This window comes from Polistes canadensis, unplaced genomic scaffold (assembly GCF_001313835.1).
Source record: "Polistes canadensis isolate GaletaPanama2010 unplaced genomic scaffold, ASM131383v1 scaffold_205, whole genome shotgun sequence".
Taxonomy (NCBI): Eukaryota; Metazoa; Arthropoda; class Insecta; order Hymenoptera; family Vespidae; genus Polistes; species Polistes canadensis.
Window position 1 is genome coordinate 149,750 of NW_014569752.1, and position 23,008 is coordinate 172,757.

Here is a 23,008-nt window from a genome sequence, read left to right on the forward strand (position 1 = left end):
AATTTTGTGTGCATGATGATGAAAAATAAAAAATGATTATTATTGTAAAACAAAGTGCGTTCAGTGTAAAAGTATGTGATGATCCCATTTTATATAATTAATATTATTAAAAATATTTGAAGCATTTATTATTAATTAATTATATATACGAAAATCATATTAAAAGAAAAGAAGAAAAAGAAAACAAACAAACAAACAAACAAACGATGGAAAATAAACGAGATCAAACGAAAAATGTTGCCGGACAAATGATTATTATTATTATTATTAATTGTTATATTACGTACGTTGGTTAAACTCGATTTATTGTTTTTTTTTTTTTCTTTTTATACAAATCACACGTATTATTTACGTATCATAATCGATTAATTATTTTTATTGTGTAACAAAATTTAATGAAAGAATTGTTTGAAAAGGATAATGGAAAAAAAAAAACAAGAAAATATCAGGGATAGTATTCGAGCCAAACGTAATCAATCACATGCATACGTTATTGCATAAATACATTATTGCACACATATATATATATATGTATATGTATATGTAAATAGGAACAGGACAAACATGAAATCATTTTTCGATTATGGTAAATATCTATATGCGTCGATATATGAAATTAAATTGTAATTAATTCAATAATTTTAATTATTAATTCATACGTACAAAAATTTAATTAACGCGAGTTCTTATTATTGTTTTTTCTTCTTTCTGTTTCATATAAATATACGACGTAGATGCATATTTACGTAAAAAAAAGAAAAAAAAAAAAGTAAGAAATAGTTGAACTATTGTGCCCGCGGACTGCAAACACCACCCACCACCCATCATCCCCTAACCCTTTAGTTAGACTACTCGAAAATAGATTAAAAAATAAAAGAAAGAAAAGAAAAAGAAAAAGAAAAAAAAATGCATTGCCTAGAATAAACATCGGACGTGTTTGTAATGTGCAAAACGTCGTTTGTAAAAATTTATTTTCTTGCGAGAGACAATAGACACACGATAGAATTAAATAGAATAACTTGGTATGGGGGGAAAAAAATAACACGAAAAAAAAAAAAAGAAATCATTTCTCTATTAAAATCTATTAAACAGTTTTTTCTTGTTTTCTTTTTTTCTTTTTTTATTTTTTTTTTATCGAACTGTACTCTAACATTTGGTTTCGTTTAATCGCAAAAATTCAATTGCACTTTTGAAAAAAGAAAAAAACATTTTAACGAAACGTACATTCTAAAATTGCTAATAGAAAAAAAAAAAAAACAAAAAAAGAAAAAAAAAAAACTACAAAATATATAAATGAAAGATAATAAAATAAAATAATATATATATATCCGGTGAAAATTTCACATACGAGAATTGTTGTGTGGTTTAGTATAAGAATAGAGAATAACAAAAAAAAAAATAAAAATAATAATACATTGTCGCATCGTTTAAACATAAAAAAAAAAAAAAACAAAAACAGCTTAACAAAGACATTATTTATAATAATAATATTCGAGAGGAGGTGGAGGAGGACTGTTTCAAGCAAACGATATATCATCTTTTTATCATCTTATACTTTTCCTTCTTCTTCTCCTGTTCTTTTACCCCCCACCCCACCCCACCCCGCCCAGCAGTTTACACAAAAAATATATTGTATACAAAAAAAAAAAAGAAAAAAAACTTGAAATAGAAAAGAAAAAAAAGGAAAAAAAATAAACAAAAGTATCTATTTTATTCTTAGAAAATTTAAGTAGAGACCCAGGGTAAAAAAAAGGGGAAAGAAAAATAAAATAGAAAAAAAGAAAAAAAAAAGAAAAGAAAAGAAAGGAAAGAAAAGTAAAGTAAAGAGATATGAAAGAAGAAGAAATTCAATCGAGATTTCTGACTTTAAAAATAATATTTTTCGATAAACTTAAAAAAAAGTAAAATATAAAATAAAATAAAATAGATAAGGAATTTTTAATTCATTCTCAATAAAAAAAAAAATCGCGTAGTAGCCTTTGCACGCCGTGTGTTGTGTACATTTTGTAAAAAGGAAAAAAAAAAAAACAGAAAAAAAAGGAAGGAAAAAAAAATAAACTTTTTGACAATTTCATTCCCCAACAATAACCACTCAACAATAAAATAGACAAAGAAAATTTGTGCATTAAAGAAAAATGTAAGAGAGAGAGGGAAATAAAATTCAATGAAAAGAAGAAACAAACAAAAAAAAGAAATAATAATAATAATAATAATAATAGAACGTATATTTACACGTACGTATATTTTTCTATCTCTTGTTTTTTAATAGCCCAAATTCCAACATCAACCCTAACCACCCCCGTTACTGCTGTGTGTATGTGTGTGTGCATGTATTAATTAATTAATTAATTAATTAATTAATATAAACGAACGAATCGGGAGCTCGCACGCTCCGGTCCGCGGCGCATAATAAAAATTATAATCGAATCGTATTTTTAATAAAATATTATTATAATTATTATATATATATATATACGTCAATATTATATTATTATAATAATGATAATATATATCTTAATAGTATTTAATAGAGTGCTTATATACACATACATACGTGTACACATCTATATCTCGCTTTTATTCGAGCGTGTAGAACATCTGATATTCGTGAAGGAAAATTCATCAATTTAATTTAATTTAATTTAATTTAATTATTTAATTAATTAATTAATTAATTAAACAATTGCAACTTGAGCACAATATTTTCTTCCTCCTCGATTTAATTGACGACGTTCTATGCGTTTAAGATAATAATAATCAACGAGGAATTATCAAAAAGTATAAAAAAGAAATTAAAAAAAAAAAAAAAAAAAGATGAAAGAACGAAGAAAATAAAAAGAGAAGAAATATACGAAGAAGAGAGAGAGAGAGAGAGAGAGAGAGAGGGAGAGAGAGATTAACGGGGAATATTATTGAAACGATATTTATGGTGCTTCAATCAAAACAAAACAAAACAAAAAAAAAACACAAAAAAAATAGAAAGAAAGAAGAAAAAAAAAAATTACGAAAAAAACTTATTCATAGTTAATTAAACTAGAACGCGCGTTAAAAATCCCATCGTGTGTTTGTAAAAAAAAAAAAAATTAATCGAATATAAAATCGTGTAATAACGCGACGTTTAGATCTTCTTGTTTATTAAATGATCACAATTCTTATATATTATATAATATTTAACATTTAATAAGAAAAAAAAATTTAAAAGACAATGTTTTTGTTTGACGACATCGTTCTCGTTATCGTGTTTTGTAATAATTATAAATAAGCGTCGAGTATAAAAATAAAAATAAGCCTGAGTCATATTGATATGTCATAACGGATCTAAACGTCGAACGGTGAGGATAAACGCTCTCTCTAAATTAAATAATCGCTGTTGTTCGCATTTTATTGTTAAAGAGAGAGAGAAAGAGAGATTACAGGATTCATTTTTTACATTAACGAAAGAGGATCTAATTCGTGTGCGATTATAAGGTATATAATATAATATGTAGAATTATTAATATTATTAATTAATAATCATTTGAATATATATTTAGTGTATACGAAGATACTTGTGCGAATAATTTCGAATGGCGATTATTTCAAATTTAAATTGGTGTGTGTGTGTGTGTGTGTATGCGTGATAATTAGTACAATGTCGTTAATCATATTTAACAGAACACTCGTTGATATTTAAAATAATAATCGGATTGATTCGGAAAAAAACATTTGATTAAAATATTACGGATCGAGTGTGAGATTCACAATCAAAATTTAATAGTTAGACAATTTAGATTGTTTTTATTGTAATTGTAAACTTGTAAAAACAATCATTACTTTATTCTCATTTATACAGACATAAACAGATATTAATTTTATTTAATTTTAAAAAAGTATCATCGATTATTCGTTCGCGAATTTGATAATATTTATGTTTTATCTCATTCTGTATTCTTCGATTTGATTTAACATAACAAGTATAATAATTGCATGGCATAACCATTTATTACATTCCATACAAATTCATCGATTTATTGTTCGTATTGCCGTAAGAAAAAGATAAAAGAAACAAAGAAAAAATGAAGAAAAAACCGTACATATACGATGATTAACATATACATGTAACTATGTTTGATATATAAAAGAAACGTATGAATATGTATGTCTTGATTCTGCAGCTGTAAAAAACACGCGGAACGTATTTACGATATACATATTTTTTTATTTCTTAAGAAATTTGTCACTCATATTCGAAAATTATTTGATTTATATTCGAAAACTCTTGATTTATCGATTATCATTATTTAAAAAAGAAAAAGAAAAAAAACCAAAAGAAATACTGTGATCGATCACGAAATGTGAAATTAATCTTTGATTAATTAGAAAAATAAAATAGAACACTGCGAACAATTCGTTTGGAAGATTCGTATTCTTCGCGGTCTTCTCTTTTTGAATTTTCCCGCGGTCCAGTGGCGCTATCTGTGTCTCTCAAATTATAGCGCGCGAAAAGCATTTTTTACGATATTTCGCGCTTGCGTTCGCGAATTTATATATTCATTAATTAATTAAAATAAAACTACAGTTGCGCGAATCGTATCTTATGTATACGTATAATACGTCAAATTTATAAGCTTGTTATACCAACATTTATATATGATATGCATTTAAATTACTCTCCTACTTACTACTACTACCATTCGGTATAGACTTTTTCACATTTTTAAATGATCGTTCTTTTCTATTTTGTATTTCTTTTGTTTTTCTTTATTTTTTCATAAGTTTACTTTATTATTACTATTGTGTGTTCTTTTTTTTTTTTTAATGATATTAATTTTTGTTTTATATTGTGTGCAGACATTTAGTACAGCCATTATTGTTACGAAAAGACGGATTTTGTTTTAAATTTAACAATCATTGCCATATTGTTTATTACGAATGGCATTGCGTTTTTCGTCTATTTTAATATTATTATATTATGTATTGTAAGCTGTGATAATACACAGCTATTTATTACACACAAAATTATGTATATATATATATAAATATATATACACACGCATATATCCTATGCATAGTTAAGTAAGCATATACTTACTATGCATTATGTACACATTTTTACGAGGAAGCGATATTATTCCGAGTGAAATTGAAATGTCACATTGAAAAGTTATTACCTCGTATAAGGATACGATCTTTCCATAAGATCTTACGGATTACATTTTTAGAAGGAAACATGTGTTTTGTAATTGCAAGGAACAGGGAGAATTTTCAGAATAAATAAAAGATTTTTAATGATCACAATCCTATAGAATAATAATCAATAAAAATCCGTGATATATATGAAACATTTGAAAGTTCGATCAAATTATAGATATATCAATAGAGAAAGATTTATTCAATTTATTTTTTAATTAATTCAACAATTTTTCTCTATTTATATTTTAAAATATGTATATGTGTATATAACAGCATATGTATACACTCATACAGTAACACGATACATACATGTAAACGTCATTTTAGTTAATGTATAACAGTGTAGTTGGCGCTAGTGTCGCTTCATTTTTAAAAGGTTATATTCTCCTTGTTTCTTGAGTGTGATTTTTGTAATATTCTAACGTTATTTAAAAAAGTATGTGAAATAGAATTTGATATATCATTACTGTGTAAAAAAAGCATACAAAATGCAATCGATTTATACATTGATAATAATTATCTTGTCTGTGTTAACAATTTCATGTCATTCTTTAAAGGTTAGTAAGTTTTGATTATCATTTGTGTGTGTGTTATTAATTGTGCTCTTTTTTAATGAATAATTAATGAATTTGTAGAAATACAATAATACTAAAGAAACAGGACACTCAAATAATTGGGCAGTGTTAGTTGATACTTCTAGATTTTGGTTTAACTATAGACATGTTGCAAATGTGTTATCCATATACAGAAGTGTTAAACGTTTAGGAATACCTGACTCACAAATAATTCTAATGATTGCCGATGACATGGCATGTAATCCTAGAAATCCTAGACCTGCCACAGTTTTTAACAACGTCAAACAACACATCAATGTTTACGGTGATGATGTTGAGGTTGATTACAGGGGTTACGAAGTAACCGTAGAAAATTTTGTAAGATTATTAACTGGTCGATTGGCACCTGAGACTCCAAGATCTAAAAAATTATTAACAGATGAACGGTCTAATATATTAATTTATTTAACTGGTCACGGAGGCAATGGATTTCTTAAGTTTCAAGATTCCGAAGAAATAACTAGTCGAGAACTCGGGGATGCTCTAGAACAAATGTGGCAAAAGCGAAGATATCACGAGATATTATTTATTGTAGATACATGCCAAGCTAGTTCGATGTACGAAAAGTTTTATTCTCCTAATATTTTAGCAATTACTTCTAGTTTAGTTGGAGAAGATTCATTATCCGTAAGTTTTTCGATATCCAAAATTGTTCTACATATTTTGAGTTAACTAATTACTTTTTTTGTATACTTTGTTAGCATCACGTGGATCCTGCAATAGGTGTATATGTTATAGATCGGTTTACATACTATGCACTCGACTTCTTAGAAAAAGTTGAACCCACCAGTAGTAGAACATTAGCAGAATTCGTTAGTATTCTATCGTATAAATTAAATTTTAATTTAATCATTTCAATATTAATTAAATATATATTTTTATTACAGCTCAAAGTGTGTCCAAAACATTACTGTTTATCCACAGTCGGTGTAAGAAAAGATTTATTTAAACGAGATCCCGATAAAGTTCCTATAACTGACTTCTTTGGCTCAGTAAGACCTGTAGAAATAACATTAAACTTAATAAATGTCCTCCCTATAAAATCGAATAAAACAGTACTGATAGAATCGAAAGAGAAATATTATTATGTTAATCAGTTTCCGGATATAACGCAGTACACGTAAGCTGTTATTTGTATTAGTATTACTTTTATTAAATAGATTTGGAACAAATGATAAAATTTATTTTCACTGTATCAAAAGACAATATAAATTATATCTTATTAAATATCTTTATTATTAATATTATTAATTTATAGAATGTAAAGAGAAAAAGATATGGATTGTATATATATGTATATATTATTTATTTTTAATATAAGAAAAAAGGTTTTACTGCAGTCAAGTAAGAAAGTTAGTTCTACAAAATGCATCATTTTTATTTGTTCTATGGACATATAACTGAACTTGGGTAGTCACAGCCTAATATTTTTGGATTAAAAACAAGACCATCGGGACAGTTGAATTCAATGGCTTTGAAGTGACCATCGATACGAATACACTGATAGAATTTAGAACAGATATGAGGATCAGGAACAAATCCTTCCTTGGTGCAAATACCATCGTGTGGTGGGGTGACAGTTGTTGATTCAGTAGGTTTGGTTGGTGCAGTAGATTCTGTTGATTTAGTTTGTTTAGTAGGTTTGGTTGGTGTAGTAGATTCTGTTGGTTTAGTAGGTGAGGTGGGTTTTAAAGGTGGACCATTTAGCAAAACATTGTTCAAAACTTTCAGAAGAGGATATTTTTCTCCACATGCACCCTGGAAGTCGTCAGTTTCAACGCTCCACAACATAGCACCGCCAAGACCCTTAGCTTTAATATATTCAGCTTTTTCCTTCAAAGATCTAGAAAATAACACATAATGAATTTTTTCAGTTCTTGAAGTAATTTCATGAACACATCTAAAGTAATCATATACTTACTGAGGATTGTCATAGCCAACCCATTGATTATCGCTATATGCATAAGGTACGCGTTGATCCTCGTCGTAAACAACAGTCCATTTACCACTCTGTACTCTTTTGCAAATTTCATTGTATCCCAACATTCCAGGTTCACGAGTGTATTCTCCTGCCATTCCTGGTCCAGTGGTTGGGGCTCCAACCTTATTATTTTGAGCGTTTTGAAGAGAAAAAGATCTACCGTAGAAAGGTACGCCGACAATCAATTTTTCAGGTGGGGCACCTTGATCTAGCCAATATTGTATTGCTGCATCCTAAAATGAATAATATTGATCTCTCTTCTGGGGGCAAGTAAATATTACATGCAAATAAGTAATGATGAACTTACAGTAGTGAGTTTAGCGTTGTTACCAGTTATGCCTTTTTGGGGATAAAGAGGTGCATTGATTCCAGTTGTGGATTCCCAAGAACCGTGAAGGTCGTAAGCCATAAGATTGATTAAGTGCAAATGTTTGGACATTTCAGGAATGATGTAAGATTGAGAAGCAGAAGATTCAGCAGCACCAACAGCCGCGCTAAGAATGTATCCATGTTTGTCAAATGCTTCTCTAAGTTCTTTTAAAAGAGAAACGTAGTTTTGTTTGTCATCAGCCTTGCCTCCACGTTGATTCGGATATTCCCAATCAACATCGAATCCATCGAAATCATATTTTTTTAAGAAATTGACAACGGATTGAACGAACTTAGCACGAAGACCAGGATTTGCAACAACGCGAGAATATTTTGTCGAACCCTCGTTCCATCCTCCGATGGCGATTATAGTTTTAACGTTTGGATTGATTTTACGGAGTTTGTTGAATCTACCAAAACCATTCTTTCCGTAATCGTTTGGAAGATCTTGCCAAGAATCTAATACTTTAACTTCTCCTTCTTCGCTTATTCCAACAAATGTGTAAATTATGTGAGTACAAAGATTTGGATCGATGTTTTCTACTTCGAATTTGCCTGCATCAGGTCTATAAGTCGACCAGCTACCAAAATAACAGACGATTTTGTCTATTAAGAAAGAAGAAAAATTCAATGAATAAATAAAATATGAAAAATATAATTATAAAATAATAACACATACGTCAAAAGAAATATATTTCTATAAGTAGAAATAAGAAAAAAATATATCGACTTACAATCTGCTCTCGCAGTTGCAGCAAAAGCCGCAAAGGCTGCCAGGAACACGATCCAAGTGTTCATCTGTAAGGAAAAGTTCTGCTCTATAAAAGATTTTTATAATAATTAAATAATAAAAAAGTGATAATATATAACAAAGCTTGAAGTTAATCGATTTTCTTCTGATATAGTAATATCATCGAACGACTTATAAACTGTTTCAATCTGAAAATGACTCATGGGGAGAATCTTTATGTTAGTTATCAGAAATCTCTCTATACTCTTATCTCAAGGTCATTAAAATAGAAAATGTATGGTGACAGGTGTTAGAATCGATACTAAAGTAAATGACAGAATATTTTTAAATACATATATATGAATAATTTTTAGATGAAAATATAATTAAAATGTACATAATAATTGATAGAATCTTTTTTTATTTTTTTTTTTTAAATACTCAAGTGTCTTACCTTGTCAAAGAGCTACGAAAGATCTTGACTAATGAATGACAAATCTTATTAAATTTTCGTATTTATAGCTGATAATAGGCCAACAACACATACACAAACAGACTATCATGCATACACTTATAAATTTTTGACACTCCTATCAAAATGACTTTAATCAGTGATTACTAGAGCTCGTTTTTCACATAGATATCGTATCTATCTTTCACTATCATACATTATGTATCTATATATATATATATATTAATATCGTAATTAAGCAAAAGGCTTTCCATGTATCTAATTTTTGATAATTTTGAAAACACTTGATTCCACAACAGATATGATCAATTTTTGGTATATCTGTAGCGTTTGATTTTATATATATACAATACATATAAATACACATAAGAATTTCACGAAAAAAAACAAGAAAAATCATTTACCATAAAAGTGATGGAAAATAAATAATAATTCGTTAAACTATAGATAATTATTGTATACCAATTTTTTCTTTCTTAATCTTTAGTCTTAAAAAAAGATTGTTGTTGATTAAGTAGTTGATTATTTGTCTGATTACAGATAGATTAGAAATAATTGATTAAGAATTCTTCTATGTTCCATTTATAATCAAATATAATTCAAAGAACAATTATTTGTTCTAACATAATATAATGTAACAAAAAGAAAAGATTATGAAATCATACCTGTGAGTATAATGTTTATATTTTATAGATGATACTATAACGGGTATAGTCTTCTAAGCAACGATGCTCTCGGTTACTCTTGATTGTTAGAATATTGTTAGAATAAACGGACATAGCTTGTATATATGCAAAATCAAAATTAAATTTTTATCTGTTTAATCTAAGAAAATGGATTAACAAGTCACCATTATCATAATCTAATTTTATTATTTTACTTGATATCAAACAATACCCAATGATTATCATAGAGATATTAGACATTTTATGCGGCTTATTGCTAATTGGACAGACGCTCTCTTATATAGTTTATTTGCAAAAGACATTTTTTTATTTTTACTTTATTTCTATAGTTGTAATAAATCAGGAAAACTAGCTAGTTCTTTCTGTAATCTATATTTACATACATTATTCATTGCAAACATACCGGTGTAACTCTTTGTTAATTATTAATGATAGTATTAATTCTTTTTTTTGTATTTTTTAACAACACCTATAAAACTCCCGCAAAGATATTTGTAAAAATATCCAATCAAGATATTAAGATATAATTAACGCTTGTCTTATTTCTGAGAATATGAGATAAGCTTTAATTAAAATAGAGTATGGAAATGCATTAATATCGATTAACCGTTTTCTTTTCTTTTTTTTATTAATTATTTTATTCGTTCTTAATAAAAGTTCTATTTACAAATTTTATTTAATATACGTTTCCTCTTGCATAGATATTATTTAATTATTATTTATACATAATCTATCGACAATTATTTAAATTTTCTTTTTAAATTATTATTTTGTAAACCGAGCCTTCTTAAACGACGCCAATATTGTTTTGTATTTGGATCCATATCCTCCAGACGTGGTGGTGTCAATGGAAGAGTCCAAAGCCAATCTGGATATTCTGAATCAGGTTTAAGTTTAATATCTTCTCCCTCTTTAAAATAATTGGATCCGCAAACATAAGTTATTAATTTATTAGTATCTTTTTCGACAGGGAATACCATCCTGTTTGAAGAAACACCTTTTTTCGAACTGACACCTTTTCCAAGTGTTATTTTTGATCCTAGTAAAGGAAATAAAAAGAAAATATCTTATATTATTATTGTGTTTATCATAGTACTTAAATTTATAGAATTTTTAAAATTTCTTTTTGTCATAACACATTATATATAATGTGTGTAATAACAATTATAATAATATTAGAAAATAATTTAAATTAAAACTATTATTTGTTTTAACAATACTCTAGGGTATTATTTTTATCTATTTTTTAACCTATATTTTAACCTATATTAAATGTACAACTTTGTAATAGTTTTTAATTCATGCATATAAAATAGAAAGAACATTCGTACCTGGTGCAGCATAATTATTTGCTTGTATTTTATAACACGTAGAAATAATATTTTTTGGAGATATTCGACACAACGTATTCATTATTTAATTAATTTTTTAACCTATGTAAACACAAATTTACTAGTAGTAGATAATTTCACGCTCCATATAAACGCACAACTTCAGAGAGGATATGCAAAAACTATTTTTAAATATAAAATGTTAAAATAAATATATTATTTTATTGCAAAATTTAAATATTACGATAATAAAAATATTTAACGAATAAATTATATTTAATTATTAATATCTTTTCCATTTGTAATAGTTGTTGTACTGAGTTACATAGTAGATATAGTAAAAAGATACGAATTTCAAAAGTGCGCGTGCGATCGAAGTTGGAAGGAATATTATAGCATATAAGTGTATGATTATTATAAAATAATATAAAAAATAATTAAGAAATAATAAAAATATGTTCTTCTGATACTAATTAAAAGTCATTATTCGTTTTATATAGATAGTTTGTTTAAATATAATAACAGGATAAAAATTCAAATTCAAATCATATTTTAGGTAACAATCAAATGGTGCTCTATCGCGCAATACCAAACACGAAACTAATGTCCTTGACTTCAAACATAAAACACGGTGGCGTAACATTACAAATATGTCGATATTAATTAAATGATAGGTAAAAAAAAAAAAGAAAAAAAAACTCGTGTAATTAATCAATTATTATTAAAACAATCTTTTTACGTTTCGGTTATGTGATGCCAGTAAGCAATAAGATAGAAGCACAGGTATGCATATATTTATATATATTTTGAACAAAATATTATCAATTTAAAAAAAAAGAAACACTTTTTTTAAAACAGTAATAAATATCTTGTTTTTTTTTTTAAATTATTATTACTTTCTTTGCTTAGATAAAAACTGTTAATTTTAATATCAGAGGAAGATCAGCCATTCAAACAGAATTTCAGGATGAGAGTAAATTCTTAACGATTGCACCAGCACTACCGGTTTTACCTGGAACACTTACACCGCTTAAATTGTCCAAACGTTCATATCATTCTTTAAGGTAATCGAAAAACTTTGATATCAAATGTTTCATTATATAAGACAACGAAGTATTCTATATCTGTAGGATTTTTTAGTACCGTAGGATCATCATTTAACTTTGAATCACCTGAAGTAGAAAGTTCTAATGCAGTTACGTTGCAATGGATGGGAGAAGGAAAAACAATCAGCGCAATACGAGGACCAGCAGAAAGAGAAAAAAATCCTGATAGAATATCCCTGGATAGAAGAGGTTTGACTGTATTTCCAAATATAATCGGAGAATCAAAATTACGATTGATATCTTTACAACATAATCTTTTAACGAAGATTGAAGGATGCAATTTTGAACAATTAAATAAATTAGTATTTCTTGATTTGTACGATAATCAAATAGAAAAGATCTGCAGCTTGGAATGCTTAGAAAACTTGAGAGTATTTTTAATGGGTAAAAATAGGATTAAAAAGATAGAGGGATTAATGCAACTTTGCAAACTCGAAGTGTTAGATTTGCATGGCAATCAGATACAACAAATAACAGGTTTAAATGGTCTTTCGTCTCTGAAAGTTCTTAATTTAGCTGGGAATATTATTAAGATAGTTGGATGTAACGATTTTCATGGCTTGACGTCTTTAAAGGAATTAAATCTTCGACGTAATAGAATAAAAAAGCTTTTGGGATTCGGTGATATACCACAACTGCAGAAATTGTATTTAAGTAACAATGATATATACAAGTAAGTAAAACGATTATTCTCATTGATATATTTATCATTAATTTAATTTATTTTAACAATTAATTGTTTCAGAGTAGAAGATATGGGTAGCATAGTCAAAGCGTTTCATATCAAAGAAATTTCAATTGATGGAAATCCGATAACTTTAAACAGCGATTATATATCTTTCCTTGTATCTTACTTACCTAATCTTCAAATATTATCATCAATGCAAATTACCGAACAAATTCGTAGAACTGCTATAGCTTGGAGAACTGCTAAGGAACAAGTTAATTCAGCTTTCTTGGATCTTAGTACGCAAGTATGTATGAATGTACAACGGGAAGAGATCATTTCTAATGCAAAAACAAATTGGGAATTTTTGAGATCAAAAAGCAAGCCTACTACCAATGACAATAAGATGAATAATTGTAAAATTAATAATAACAATAATATGCATAACAAACTTAATATTATTAGACCAAAAAGTTTAAGCAAAGCAAGATTAAAAGGATTTGGAAGTTTAACATCTATTAATGAAAAAGTAGAAGCTACGAAAATACAAATAAATAAAAGAAGCAATTCTACAGATAGTTTACATAAATTAGAAGACACTTCTAAAACATATCCATTAGAATTTAAACTTCCACCTATTTTAAGTTCTATAATAGACAATTTAATGAATAATAAATTTAATGAAAATTTATTGAAACTCGGTAATAGTTTAGGAACATTAAATGATGTTACGAGTAGTGCCAATAGTGAAACCGAGAGTTCAGAAAGTCATGAAAGTTTAAAAAGTGGTTTACGCTGTCATTTAATACACTCAAGTAGGCGCACATCCTCAGTTGATTCTGAAAAATATTCTGGGCATAATAAAATTGATGTTAGAAAAGATGGAGATTTATCTTCAACATCTAAAACATTAATAAGTATGACAAATCATGTTGCTGAACCATCGGTTTACAAGAATCACAAAACAACTATACAATTTATTGATGATAATGTAGAATCTAACATCAAGTTAGAAGATTCGTCTACAAAATCTTACCACGAAGATGGAATATCCGAAGCAAATATTTCAAACGATTGTGAAACAATCCAAGCTAAATCAAATAGTAATCACGTTAAATATTATTCTATAAATTCTAAGATTAATAGTCTTGATAGTAGTAAGTCTACTTTAAGCGATTCAAGTACTTCGTCGTTGAGTAAAAATATAACACATAAGAATCATGATTTTGAAAAGGATAAGCACAGAGTAAAAAGTGCGCATGTAAAAAAAATAGTTTATTATAAAAGTAACAGAGCAGCTACTGCTAGAGTAAAATATAGAGCCACGGTGTCCACAAGCCCAAGGCCGCAACAAATTTTACCAAGAGAGAGAGAACAAGGTAATGGAAATAATTAATATTAAAATTAATCACAACTATTTTATATCCTATATATTTATTTAATTACAGGCAGTGATTATTTAATTGAAATAATTGGTCGTTGTTTAAATGTTTTTGGCCAAGGTGCATTACGTTTTATTGATCGTTCGTGGGATACATTAAAAGCAGAAGATGTTAATGTTGTTAAATTCAACTATGTTCAGTTTAATAGCATAGCTTTGATTTTAAATAAATTGAAGAATCGTTTTCCAAACGTAGAACATTTTTTATTCAAAGAAACTAATATCAGTCATCTTGGACAGATTAATGCATTAGCCGAAGCACAAGGTCTTGGAAGTATTCGGATAGAAGCGGAAGGAAATCCAATAATATCCAAAAATTGGAGATCTTATGCTATATTTCGCTTAGCACATTGGGGACTTCATACTATCAATGGCAAAGAGGTATTATAATATTAAAATACAAATAACATATATTTTGTATTAATTAAATAATTAACATATATTTAAAAAACAATTTATATACAAATACACTCAGATTACTGAAGAAGAAATTGAATATGCAAATGAGGAATATGCTGGATTGATAGATATCGTAATACAATCACTGCCAGATTCTTTACTGCAACCATTATTGCAAAGATTACATTTAGAAAAGGTGCAAAGACAAAATGGGGAACAAATCACTGCCAAACAGTTTCTATTTAACAGCGATCCTGCTCTCAGAAGTGTCGTTGGAAAAGAAGCTCTTCAATGGAGAAAGGGAAACGTAACACAAGTATGTTTATTTCATCGTATTTGTAAAAATTATATTTTTCAGGACAACAACAAAATATTTACATCTTATAGGAGGATCTAATTTGGAGGCACAAAGGAAAAGTGCACTTATTGAACTTAATTGATCTCACTGTTGATGCCATAGAAAAATTACAAATACTTGAAAACGAATGGCCAAGTATATTAAATAAAATCATTTATCAGGCTTTGTCTGATTTTTCAGATATGGATACGTACATGAAAAAATGCAGTAAAATGCTCGATATCGATAAATTATTTATTAATAATACATAATTATATCCCATTATAGAAAGACTTTGAGTGTAATCGTTCAATATAAGTAATCATTTATTATTACATATATTCAATGATATATAAACATTAATTATAAGATGGGATATAATTAAAATCACTGAAGTATTGTATAATCAATATTGTGGAAGGACAAGTCTGCTACATATATTATACAATTGTTAATTGTTCCTGTATTAAAGGAGTTTATTGTGATGTTATAACACAAGAAAAACGAATTTTACATATACATATATATATAGAATCTTAATAAAGATTTTATATATAGAATTCTAGACCTATGCATATATATATATGTAACACTTAACATTACGAATGTATAAATATTTTATAGATTACGAAGATTTTTCCATTTTTCAAGTTTAAATCGTATAAATCATGATAATTGATCGTGATACAAAATACTTGATTAATTCGTTACAAGTTATATCCTTTTATTTCGACATTTCATTAACATCATTAAGATTCTTAAAAAGAAAAAAATGTACATGTACATAACATAACATATAGATAATATTTATATATATATATATATACTTCATCGTCTATCATCGGTGATAGTTAATCAGATAATAAATAACGAATAGATTACAATAACGTTTTAAAAACTTAAATTTATCAGTAAGTAACATTTTTCATTAAAAATTTTTGTTTTCCTTTCCTATAATAAATTATATGTTCCTCACTGTATTATATTATTTTGTACCTATAATCGATTCAACGCTAAAAGAAATAGCTGCTTTTTTATCTACACAAGTTTTACTTTTAAAGTCTTTAACAGTTGAAATGAAACCATCAATATTGTCCTGTAATCTTCTGGGTTCTGTGATACGATTGAACCATGGAATCGTTGGATACAACGTACGAAATGAATGAAATCTTACGGTGGATTCGAGATCCTGTTTTTGGCCTTGAGAAACTGCCGGCAAAGATGGGAGTAAACGATTATCCGAAGGAACTATAAAAAGAAACGAAAACAAAAAAAAGAAAGAAGAAGAAGACAATACGTATGTTACTTTAATTATCATCAATATTAAATTTAAAATAAATAATGCATATTTAATTACAGGTTTGCATATGGATGCAACGAGAAAAATGAAACAATTGGTGGGAGAACTTACAAACTTCTGGTATGGTGTTATGATTACCACTACCGAGTCCGCAGAATCCTTGGGTGACGCTGATGCTGGTACGAGTGAAGTGCATTTGATGCTGTTGAAAATTTCTTTGAGATGTCCTTTTATTATTATTATTCATTTTCGCAACAGCTGCAAGATCGTTGGCAACGTTAAATCTAGGAATACTATTAACATCTACCGGTACTTGATTGTGCGACGATTGAACGAAATTATTGTCAACGAAACAATTGTCACGAGCTTGTTGTTGCCTACGCAAAGCTACCTGCGCTGCCATTACCCTTTGCCTTTCAACAACCAATAAACAACAAGGACAACGGCAATCCTTCCAAGCACACGATCTTTTATGACCTTTCAATCCAGAAATGACACCGTGATTTCGACACCTCGCACATTTTGGACTTCTCAAACGTTGGACGTCTAATCCAGAATTTAATTGATTCGTAGCACTGTTGTTCTCTATTTTCATTATGACGAACTACTTTCTTCCTTTTTCTTTTGTTTATTATTATTTTTATTTTCCTTCTTCTTTTCTTATTTCTTTTATATTCGTCAATATATATATATATATCAATTATATTTTATAAGATAAGAGTCTGTGATAAACTTCAGATATAAATGAGATCAGAAAATATTGTAAGAAAGTGCAAAAACATTATCTATATCTATACATATTTTAAATATGAAAGATATTAGATAAGTGTTAATGCAATTTTATTAATCTTCTGATAATTCACTTTTCTCATCGATAATATTATCACATAATTTTATATATATTTTCTTTTGTTTCTTTCTTTTTTAAATGTCTAATCAAGATTTTTCTAATTGTACAACATAAGAATACATTTATCTTAAAATAATGTGTGTATAGGATCCGTTAAACTTGGTACGCAGTAGCGATATGCGATAAGTAATATACTTGGAAGGATCTTTCTGATCGTTTAGGAGAGAAGGAGGTGCTCCTTCATCTCCTCCTACTAATTCTAAATGTATTTTTAGAGATTTCAGATCTTCGGATTGGTCTGAAAGTCAATGAAACTCCGCCAGTTTCTTAGACTACAGACCAATGAGCCAGAGAGCTTTCTCTCTCTCTCTTTTTCTCTTTTTATCTCTTGTTCTCTTCTTATTCCTTTTTATTATTATTTTCTTCTACTCCTTCTTCCTCTCTTGTTAACGATATGTTGTAGCAGCATTTTAACTTGAAGAGAAGAAGCAGAAGAACAAGAAGAAGAAGAACAAGAAGAGAACTTGATAGCTTTCTGTTATAGTATAAACATATCTATCTCTCTGTCGAACGAAAAACATACATTTATCTATCTATCTATCTATCTATCTATCTATCTATCCATCCATCCTATTTAAGCTTCTTACTCACCATTCATTCTCTAATATACAGAAGTTTGATGGAAACCTTTTGGTGTATATGATTCGTTTGAATTAATTCAAGCAAAGATATGAGACAAATAATATCATTACATATTCTTACACAATTAATTATTTAATATTATAATTATAATAATTATAATAATTCTTTTTAAGTTATATTGAGATAATGTATAAAGAGAGAGGAAACTGTTGAAGTATGTAGTAAATGTTATGTAAATGATACTCAAAGTAAGAAAAACAAAATAGAAATGGAAGTAAAATAAAATAAGATAGAAGAGAGATTAGTTAAAGAAAATTGTTAGATAGAGAGAGAGAGAGAGGAAGTTCACGGTGTGTGCCACTCATGCGTTATGAAAACATACTCGAAACTAATATTAACTGTGTGTTGGCAACATACGAGAGAGGAGGATCGTATTAACGAGCTCTTAGAACGAGATCACAGAACGAATGCCATGTGTTTGCAGCTGGTGGGATATACCCTGTAGTTATAGTACGAACCGTACGAGATAGTCTCTTTTCTATTTTCGCGGTATACGATAGACGTTTAATATGTATACAAAAGAGAAAGAAAAAAAAAATGTTGCATTTATATATACTTAACTTCAAAATACTCTAAACAATGGCATACATTTATCTATTTCTTTCTTCTACAAAAAATTCTTACAAATTGATCGGTATATTATTTTACTTGTGTAACACATCAATGAAACATTTTCTTTAAATTAAATTTGATTTATATATTCCATATTTTTTGTTTTTCTCTTTTTTTTTTTTTTTCTTCTTTGAAAGTTGAAAGAATATTTCATTTAAGCGTGAACGAGAGGGTATTATTTAAGCGAGTTTAAATTTATATATATATATATATCTATATATCTAAAAGAGTACGCGTGAAATGCGTCGAGGAATTTCGTCTAATGAGCGTGAAACGAAGGGGTGTCGTTCAAACGCTTTTTCTTACGGTACTCCCTCTTCTTCGGAACCAGAGAAGTCTTTGGCCGAGAGTGTGTTGTCAGTACGGCAAATATGTTGACAGGTCATTTAACATCTTTCTACATATCACCGCAACGAGAGACCAAACGAGAATGCATGACTAAAACACATATCATCGGATAACACGTTTACATATTTTAACATTTATTTTCATTCTCTGTCTGTCTTACGAATTTTAATCATTTCTTTTTATTTTGCAATATACAGAATGATATATATATATACATCGTCTTTAATGAATTTATTTGTCATTTCAATTGATTGATAGATTTCTATATAATTTTCTTGGCTCAAAATTTTGTTTCATTGGCTGCCCCAAAGGACACGAGAATGCAAATAAGACTCTGAGTTAGATTTGATACTTGTTTATATCTTTTTGACATTTGCATTACCGACAAATGTCGCATTTGTTCGTTTAAAAATATCCGTCTGTTTTTTTTCATCAATATTGTAATAATCAATTATTTGTTATACAAAAATTTCTTGTTTCCCTCGCAAGGTTTCCGAATACTGGCAGAAAACGAACAATGCAAATTATACGAATTACGAACATGTTTAAAGAAGATCAAGATATTTAAATGAAAAGTAACCAAATCCTGTTACATTCAGAAAGAAACATTGAAGTTTTATCTATATAACACATTGTTAAATGTATTGATTTATTTCATTAATTTTGTTTAATGTCATATCTGCGATTTGACTTATTCTAACAAATTTTCATGTTTATTTTTAGATAGAAATATTTTTCATGTCTCTCTTAAAGACGAAATTAAAGAAAAAATTAAAGATCATCAGAACATCTGAAAAAATTCAATAATTTAAAAAAAAAATAAAAAGAGAAAGAGAGAGAGAGAGAGAGAAAAATTGAAAAGAATATTTGCAATGCCACATTGTACAACAAATTTTGCCTGGTATCTTGGAAAATTTATTATTGGATTTACAGGAATGCTGATATTATATATGAGTTTTTTGAAAAACAAGTAAATAATACATTCCTATACGAGTATTCAAGATTATAGTAGATAATACAATAAGAATTTAAAAGATATTAAAAATGAAATAATATTTTTATCAGAGAATCCACTTATCCGTGTAAACCAGAAATGAGAGAACTTCTGACAGGAAAAAAAAGTGAAAAGTGAGTTAGACTGCTAGTCATACACGCGAGCGTATCTATTTCCTACAATTTATTTTCTTTTATTATCTAATACGATTTCTATATTATTTTTTAATTTTTTAAATAAGATACGAAAGAGAAAGAAAGAAAGAAAGATAAATAAGTAATCCGTGTCGTATGGCTAGCTTATTTTGTTTATTCATCTTTAACGATGATTACAATTTTTAAACAAAATAAATAATATTCAGTAAAAATGTATGTTCAACAGGCGACCAGGTAGATGTGAATGCGAGGAAGCGTAAGTTTAATATTAAATACGTTTTATTAACACAAATTAATCGATAATTAATTGTTATTATTTATTGTTTTCTTTGTTTTTTTTCTTTTAGAATGCAAGCTAAAAAGCATGGCTGCACATGTAAGGAACGGATGTTAGTAATTCACGTTTTTATCATGTGTTTACGCTAAAACACACTTTCGTAACGACTCTTCCTCATTTCCCTTTTTTTTTTTCCTTCCTTTTTTTTATGTTCTTCCATTAGGGCACAAAAATAGAGGGAAATGTATTTGGAAAGAAAGATCTTGTCCGATGAAGATCGCATCTAAACGTCTCGTTAAGAACAACAATGGTATTATCGTGCGTAAATGTGCAAATGTTTATTATTACCTTAAGAAACAAAAATATTCTACTACTGTTTACAACAAATTTTAATATTTAATTTAAAGTTTTTAATATAATCAAACGAATGTGGTTCTAGCTGTTAATACGAGGGCACGTAAATCTTTCTGTTGTAAAAAACAAGGGAAGGTAATATAATTATTATTATTAATAATAATTATTAAAGATTAATTTAATTATATTATTTATTCTTTTAATTATATTCAGTTTCCAGATTTAATAAATGATAAAATATATTCCTGCAAGTGTCGTTGGTATAATTTAATTAATGGTACATGTATCAAACGTAAATCGAATAAAATCAAGAAACAAACGTGCTTACGCGTTTCTGAGGACGTCGTTACTGATTTATGGAATATGCAAAAAGTATGCGACATTATAAAGTCGCAAAATAATCGAAAGGAATCGGTTAATAATGAAAAATTGATACAAGAAGAAACAACATCGAGTTCTTACATCGATGCTAAAAATTGTTTCGTTCAAGACGCTTACACTCAATTTGTATGCGGTAACGAAGAAAAAGAAAGTTGTTTGAAAAGGAATGAATGTAGAAATAAAGAAATAGATGATGACACGGATAAAGAAACGAAAAAATATGAAGAAACTACGTTAAATTGCAATTGCGAGCATACGACTAATATTGATGTCGAAACTTTGACGTGTTTGAAAGAAGAAAATAAATCAAATACTGCAGCAACGTATAATGTTACAAATAATAATAATAATAACGATGATGATGATGATTTACCATACGTTCCTGAGCTTGAATTAGGAGAAGAAGATGATTGTCATCCGACAGCGTGTAATTGCGAGTATACATTTTCGGAAGAACATTTTGGGGGACATAGTATTGAAAAGAATGAAATTGAAATTTCTCGAAATTATGATTCAATTCGAAACAAATTTAAACAAAATCCAATATTAAATATTAGGTAACTAACAAATTATCATTTGTTATTCTATTAATGCTTTAACAACAAATTAATAATGATTAATGTAAAAACTTCTTACATTTTTAGGAATAAAAATTATTTGAATGTAAGAATGAATAATCCTTCTTATCGTGAAAGTAATAAATACGTTTACAACGAGTTAAGAACCAGTACAAGTACAGAATCATTGATTTATCCAGAATCAAAAATGAAGGTAACACGTAGCAATGATCGAGGCTATTTAATGCTGATAAAACATTCAAAAAGGATCAATAGAGATTCTCGAAGAAGGAACGACTATTCTGTGCCATCATTTTTTCGTAAAATTAATATTAAGGAAGATTATAGCGATCGATATTTGTGTCGTTGTCAACATTTTAATGAAGGTACGGAAAGAAAATTAATAATTGAAGATAAATTTGAGGATACTGAAACGAATCGATCAAGAAGTTCATTCTCTTCAACGACGAGCCTTTCCTCTTACGATCAAGATAAATCATCTCGATCATATTTTGACGATAATAATTATAAATGTCGAAATTTATCAACCTTTCGATCTAGCACAAGTAGTTGTACTTGTAATCTATCATCAGAAATGGAATACCAAAGGTCTGTAAGATTTAATCCATTATCTTCAACAATAACTTATACAAATAATTATAATAATAATAATAATAATAGTTATAATAAATACATATTATCAAAGGATATTATCTATCATGCAAAGAAGATTACTAAATCTTGAAGATTTTGATTAATGATTTACACGTATAATAAAATCAATTAAATTATCAATGTATAACAAAACATAAAATGAAAGAGGAATTAACGCGATTATGTGCTTGCAATGATTCTAATTAAATAGAAAAAATGAATCGTCAATGTATTGATCGCCAAAAGATGATGATGATGATGATGATAATAATAGTAATAATAATAATAATAATAATGATGATAATAATAATAATAATACAGAAGAGAATGAATTGAATAACTGGCCGACTGAGTTGTGTGTTAGTTGCTAGATCCTATGAATAAATTGGACATGCTTTAAAGAGATACGAGTAGTCTGATGTGTGCCCCGGAAAATGTGAAACTCAATTAATATGCGTCCCGTGTCTCTAGGTGAAGTGTCTATAAGTAGATCGGTTGCGGACACAACGTCACTCATAA

At 27.9% G+C, this 23,008-nt stretch overlaps 6 protein-coding genes and 1 long non-coding RNA gene across 7 annotated transcripts; 4 read left to right on the top strand and 3 right to left on the bottom strand.

The window, feature by feature from the left end:
* Window positions 1-5,454: 5,454 nt before the first annotated feature.
* LOC106789859 (putative GPI-anchor transamidase) lies at window positions 5,455-7,014 on the top strand. Its single transcript, XM_014754384.1, has 4 exons — window positions 5,455-5,729; window positions 5,808-6,413; window positions 6,488-6,598; window positions 6,674-7,014. The coding sequence occupies exons 1-4, from the start codon at window positions 5,661-5,663 to the stop codon at window positions 6,908-6,910; spliced, it is 1,023 nt and encodes a 340-aa protein (XP_014609870.1). The 5' UTR covers window positions 5,455-5,660; the 3' UTR covers window positions 6,911-7,014.
* Window positions 7,015-7,061: 47 nt separating this feature from the next.
* On the bottom strand, window positions 7,062-10,264 carry LOC106789814 (chitotriosidase-1). Its single transcript, XM_014754320.1, has 5 exons — window positions 10,236-10,264; window positions 8,871-8,954; window positions 8,075-8,780; window positions 7,708-8,000; window positions 7,062-7,629 (listed from the first exon to the last, which is right to left on the bottom strand). Exons 1-5 carry the CDS (start codon window positions 10,262-10,264, stop codon window positions 7,173-7,175), a joined length of 1,569 nt encoding a protein of 522 aa, XP_014609806.1. The 3' UTR covers window positions 7,062-7,172.
* A 369-nt stretch (window positions 10,265-10,633) lies between these two features.
* Window positions 10,634-11,517, bottom strand: LOC106789822 (39S ribosomal protein L54, mitochondrial). The gene is made up of 2 exons (XM_014754327.1): window positions 11,356-11,517; window positions 10,634-11,063 (listed from the first exon to the last, which is right to left on the bottom strand). Exons 1-2 carry the CDS (start codon window positions 11,435-11,437, stop codon window positions 10,765-10,767), a joined length of 381 nt encoding a protein of 126 aa, XP_014609813.1. The 5' UTR covers window positions 11,438-11,517; the 3' UTR covers window positions 10,634-10,764.
* Window positions 11,518-11,937: 420 nt separating this feature from the next.
* Window positions 11,938-15,865, top strand: LOC106789866 (leucine-rich repeat-containing protein 49). The gene is made up of 7 exons (XM_014754393.1): window positions 11,938-12,138; window positions 12,265-12,419; window positions 12,496-13,134; window positions 13,207-14,507; window positions 14,577-14,950; window positions 15,045-15,284; window positions 15,356-15,865. Exons 1-7 carry the CDS (start codon window positions 12,109-12,111, stop codon window positions 15,575-15,577), a joined length of 2,961 nt encoding a protein of 986 aa, XP_014609879.1. The 5' UTR covers window positions 11,938-12,108; the 3' UTR covers window positions 15,578-15,865.
* Window positions 15,866-16,054: 189 nt separating this feature from the next.
* On the bottom strand, window positions 16,055-17,492 carry LOC106789815 (doublesex- and mab-3-related transcription factor 1-like). The gene is made up of 3 exons (XM_014754321.1): window positions 16,717-17,492; window positions 16,302-16,553; window positions 16,055-16,062 (listed from the first exon to the last, which is right to left on the bottom strand). The coding sequence occupies exons 1-3, from the start codon at window positions 17,198-17,200 to the stop codon at window positions 16,055-16,057; spliced, it is 744 nt and encodes a 247-aa protein (XP_014609807.1). The 5' UTR covers window positions 17,201-17,492.
* Window positions 17,493-18,996: 1,504 nt separating this feature from the next.
* On the top strand, window positions 18,997-19,873 carry LOC106789869. The gene is made up of 3 exons (XR_001382036.1): window positions 18,997-19,150; window positions 19,607-19,758; window positions 19,841-19,873. It is a non-coding gene; the product is annotated as an uncharacterized LOC106789869 (long non-coding RNA).
* A 74-nt stretch (window positions 19,874-19,947) lies between these two features.
* Window positions 19,948-22,758, top strand: LOC106789816 (probable serine/threonine-protein kinase clkA). Its single transcript, XM_014754322.1, has 8 exons — window positions 19,948-20,087; window positions 20,183-20,245; window positions 20,493-20,522; window positions 20,614-20,655; window positions 20,780-20,853; window positions 20,983-21,032; window positions 21,111-21,835; window positions 21,923-22,758. The coding sequence occupies exons 1-8, from the start codon at window positions 19,990-19,992 to the stop codon at window positions 22,578-22,580; spliced, it is 1,740 nt and encodes a 579-aa protein (XP_014609808.1). The 5' UTR covers window positions 19,948-19,989; the 3' UTR covers window positions 22,581-22,758.
* The last annotated feature ends 250 nt before the right edge of the window (window positions 22,759-23,008 follow it).

Coding starts and splice junctions, on each gene's coding strand:
- LOC106789859 (XM_014754384.1), top strand. CDS start 5,661: ATGCAATCGATTTATACATTGATAATAATTATCTTGTCTGTGTTAACA. Junction 6,414..6,487: donor TTGGAGAAGATTCATTATCC/GTAAGTTTTTCG, acceptor ATACTTTGTTAG/CATCACGTGGATCCTGCAAT. Junction 6,599..6,673: donor GTAGAACATTAGCAGAATTC/GTTAGTATTCTA, acceptor TTTTTATTACAG/CTCAAAGTGTGTCCAAAACA.
- LOC106789814 (XM_014754320.1), bottom strand. CDS start 10,264: ATGTCTAATATCTCTATGATAATCATTGG. Junction 8,955..10,235: donor ATCTCTATGATAATCATTGG/GTATTGTTTGAT, acceptor AATCTTTTATAG/AGCAGAACTTTTCCTTACAG. Junction 8,001..8,074: donor ACAACGCTAAACTCACTACT/GTAAGTTCATCA, acceptor TATTCATTTTAG/GATGCAGCAATACAATATTG.
- LOC106789822 (XM_014754327.1), bottom strand. CDS start 11,437: ATGAATACGTTGTGTCGAATATCTCCAAAAAATATTATTTCTACGTGT. Junction 11,064..11,355: donor AAATAATTATGCTGCACCAG/GTACGAATGTTC, acceptor TTCCTTTACTAG/GATCAAAAATAACACTTGGA.
- LOC106789866 (XM_014754393.1), top strand. CDS start 12,109: ATGCCAGTAAGCAATAAGATAGAAGCACAG. Junction 12,139..12,264: donor GCAATAAGATAGAAGCACAG/GTATGCATATAT, acceptor TTCTTTGCTTAG/ATAAAAACTGTTAATTTTAA. Junction 12,420..12,495: donor CGTTCATATCATTCTTTAAG/GTAATCGAAAAA, acceptor AGGATTTTTTAG/TACCGTAGGATCATCATTTA.
- LOC106789815 (XM_014754321.1), bottom strand. CDS start 17,200: ATGAAAATAGAGAACAACAGTGCTACGAATCAATTAAATTCTGGATTA. Junction 16,554..16,716: donor TAACACCATACCAGAAGTTT/GTAAGTTCTCCC, acceptor TTCTTTTTATAG/TTCCTTCGGATAATCGTTTA.
- LOC106789816 (XM_014754322.1), top strand. CDS start 19,990: ATGCCACATTGTACAACAAATTTTGCCTGGTATCTTGGAAAATTTATT. Junction 20,656..20,779: donor TGCACATGTAAGGAACGGAT/GTTAGTAATTCA, acceptor GCACAAAAATAG/AGGGAAATGTATTTGGAAAG. Junction 20,854..20,982: donor TCTCGTTAAGAACAACAATG/GTATTATCGTGC, acceptor ATGTGGTTCTAG/CTGTTAATACGAGGGCACGT.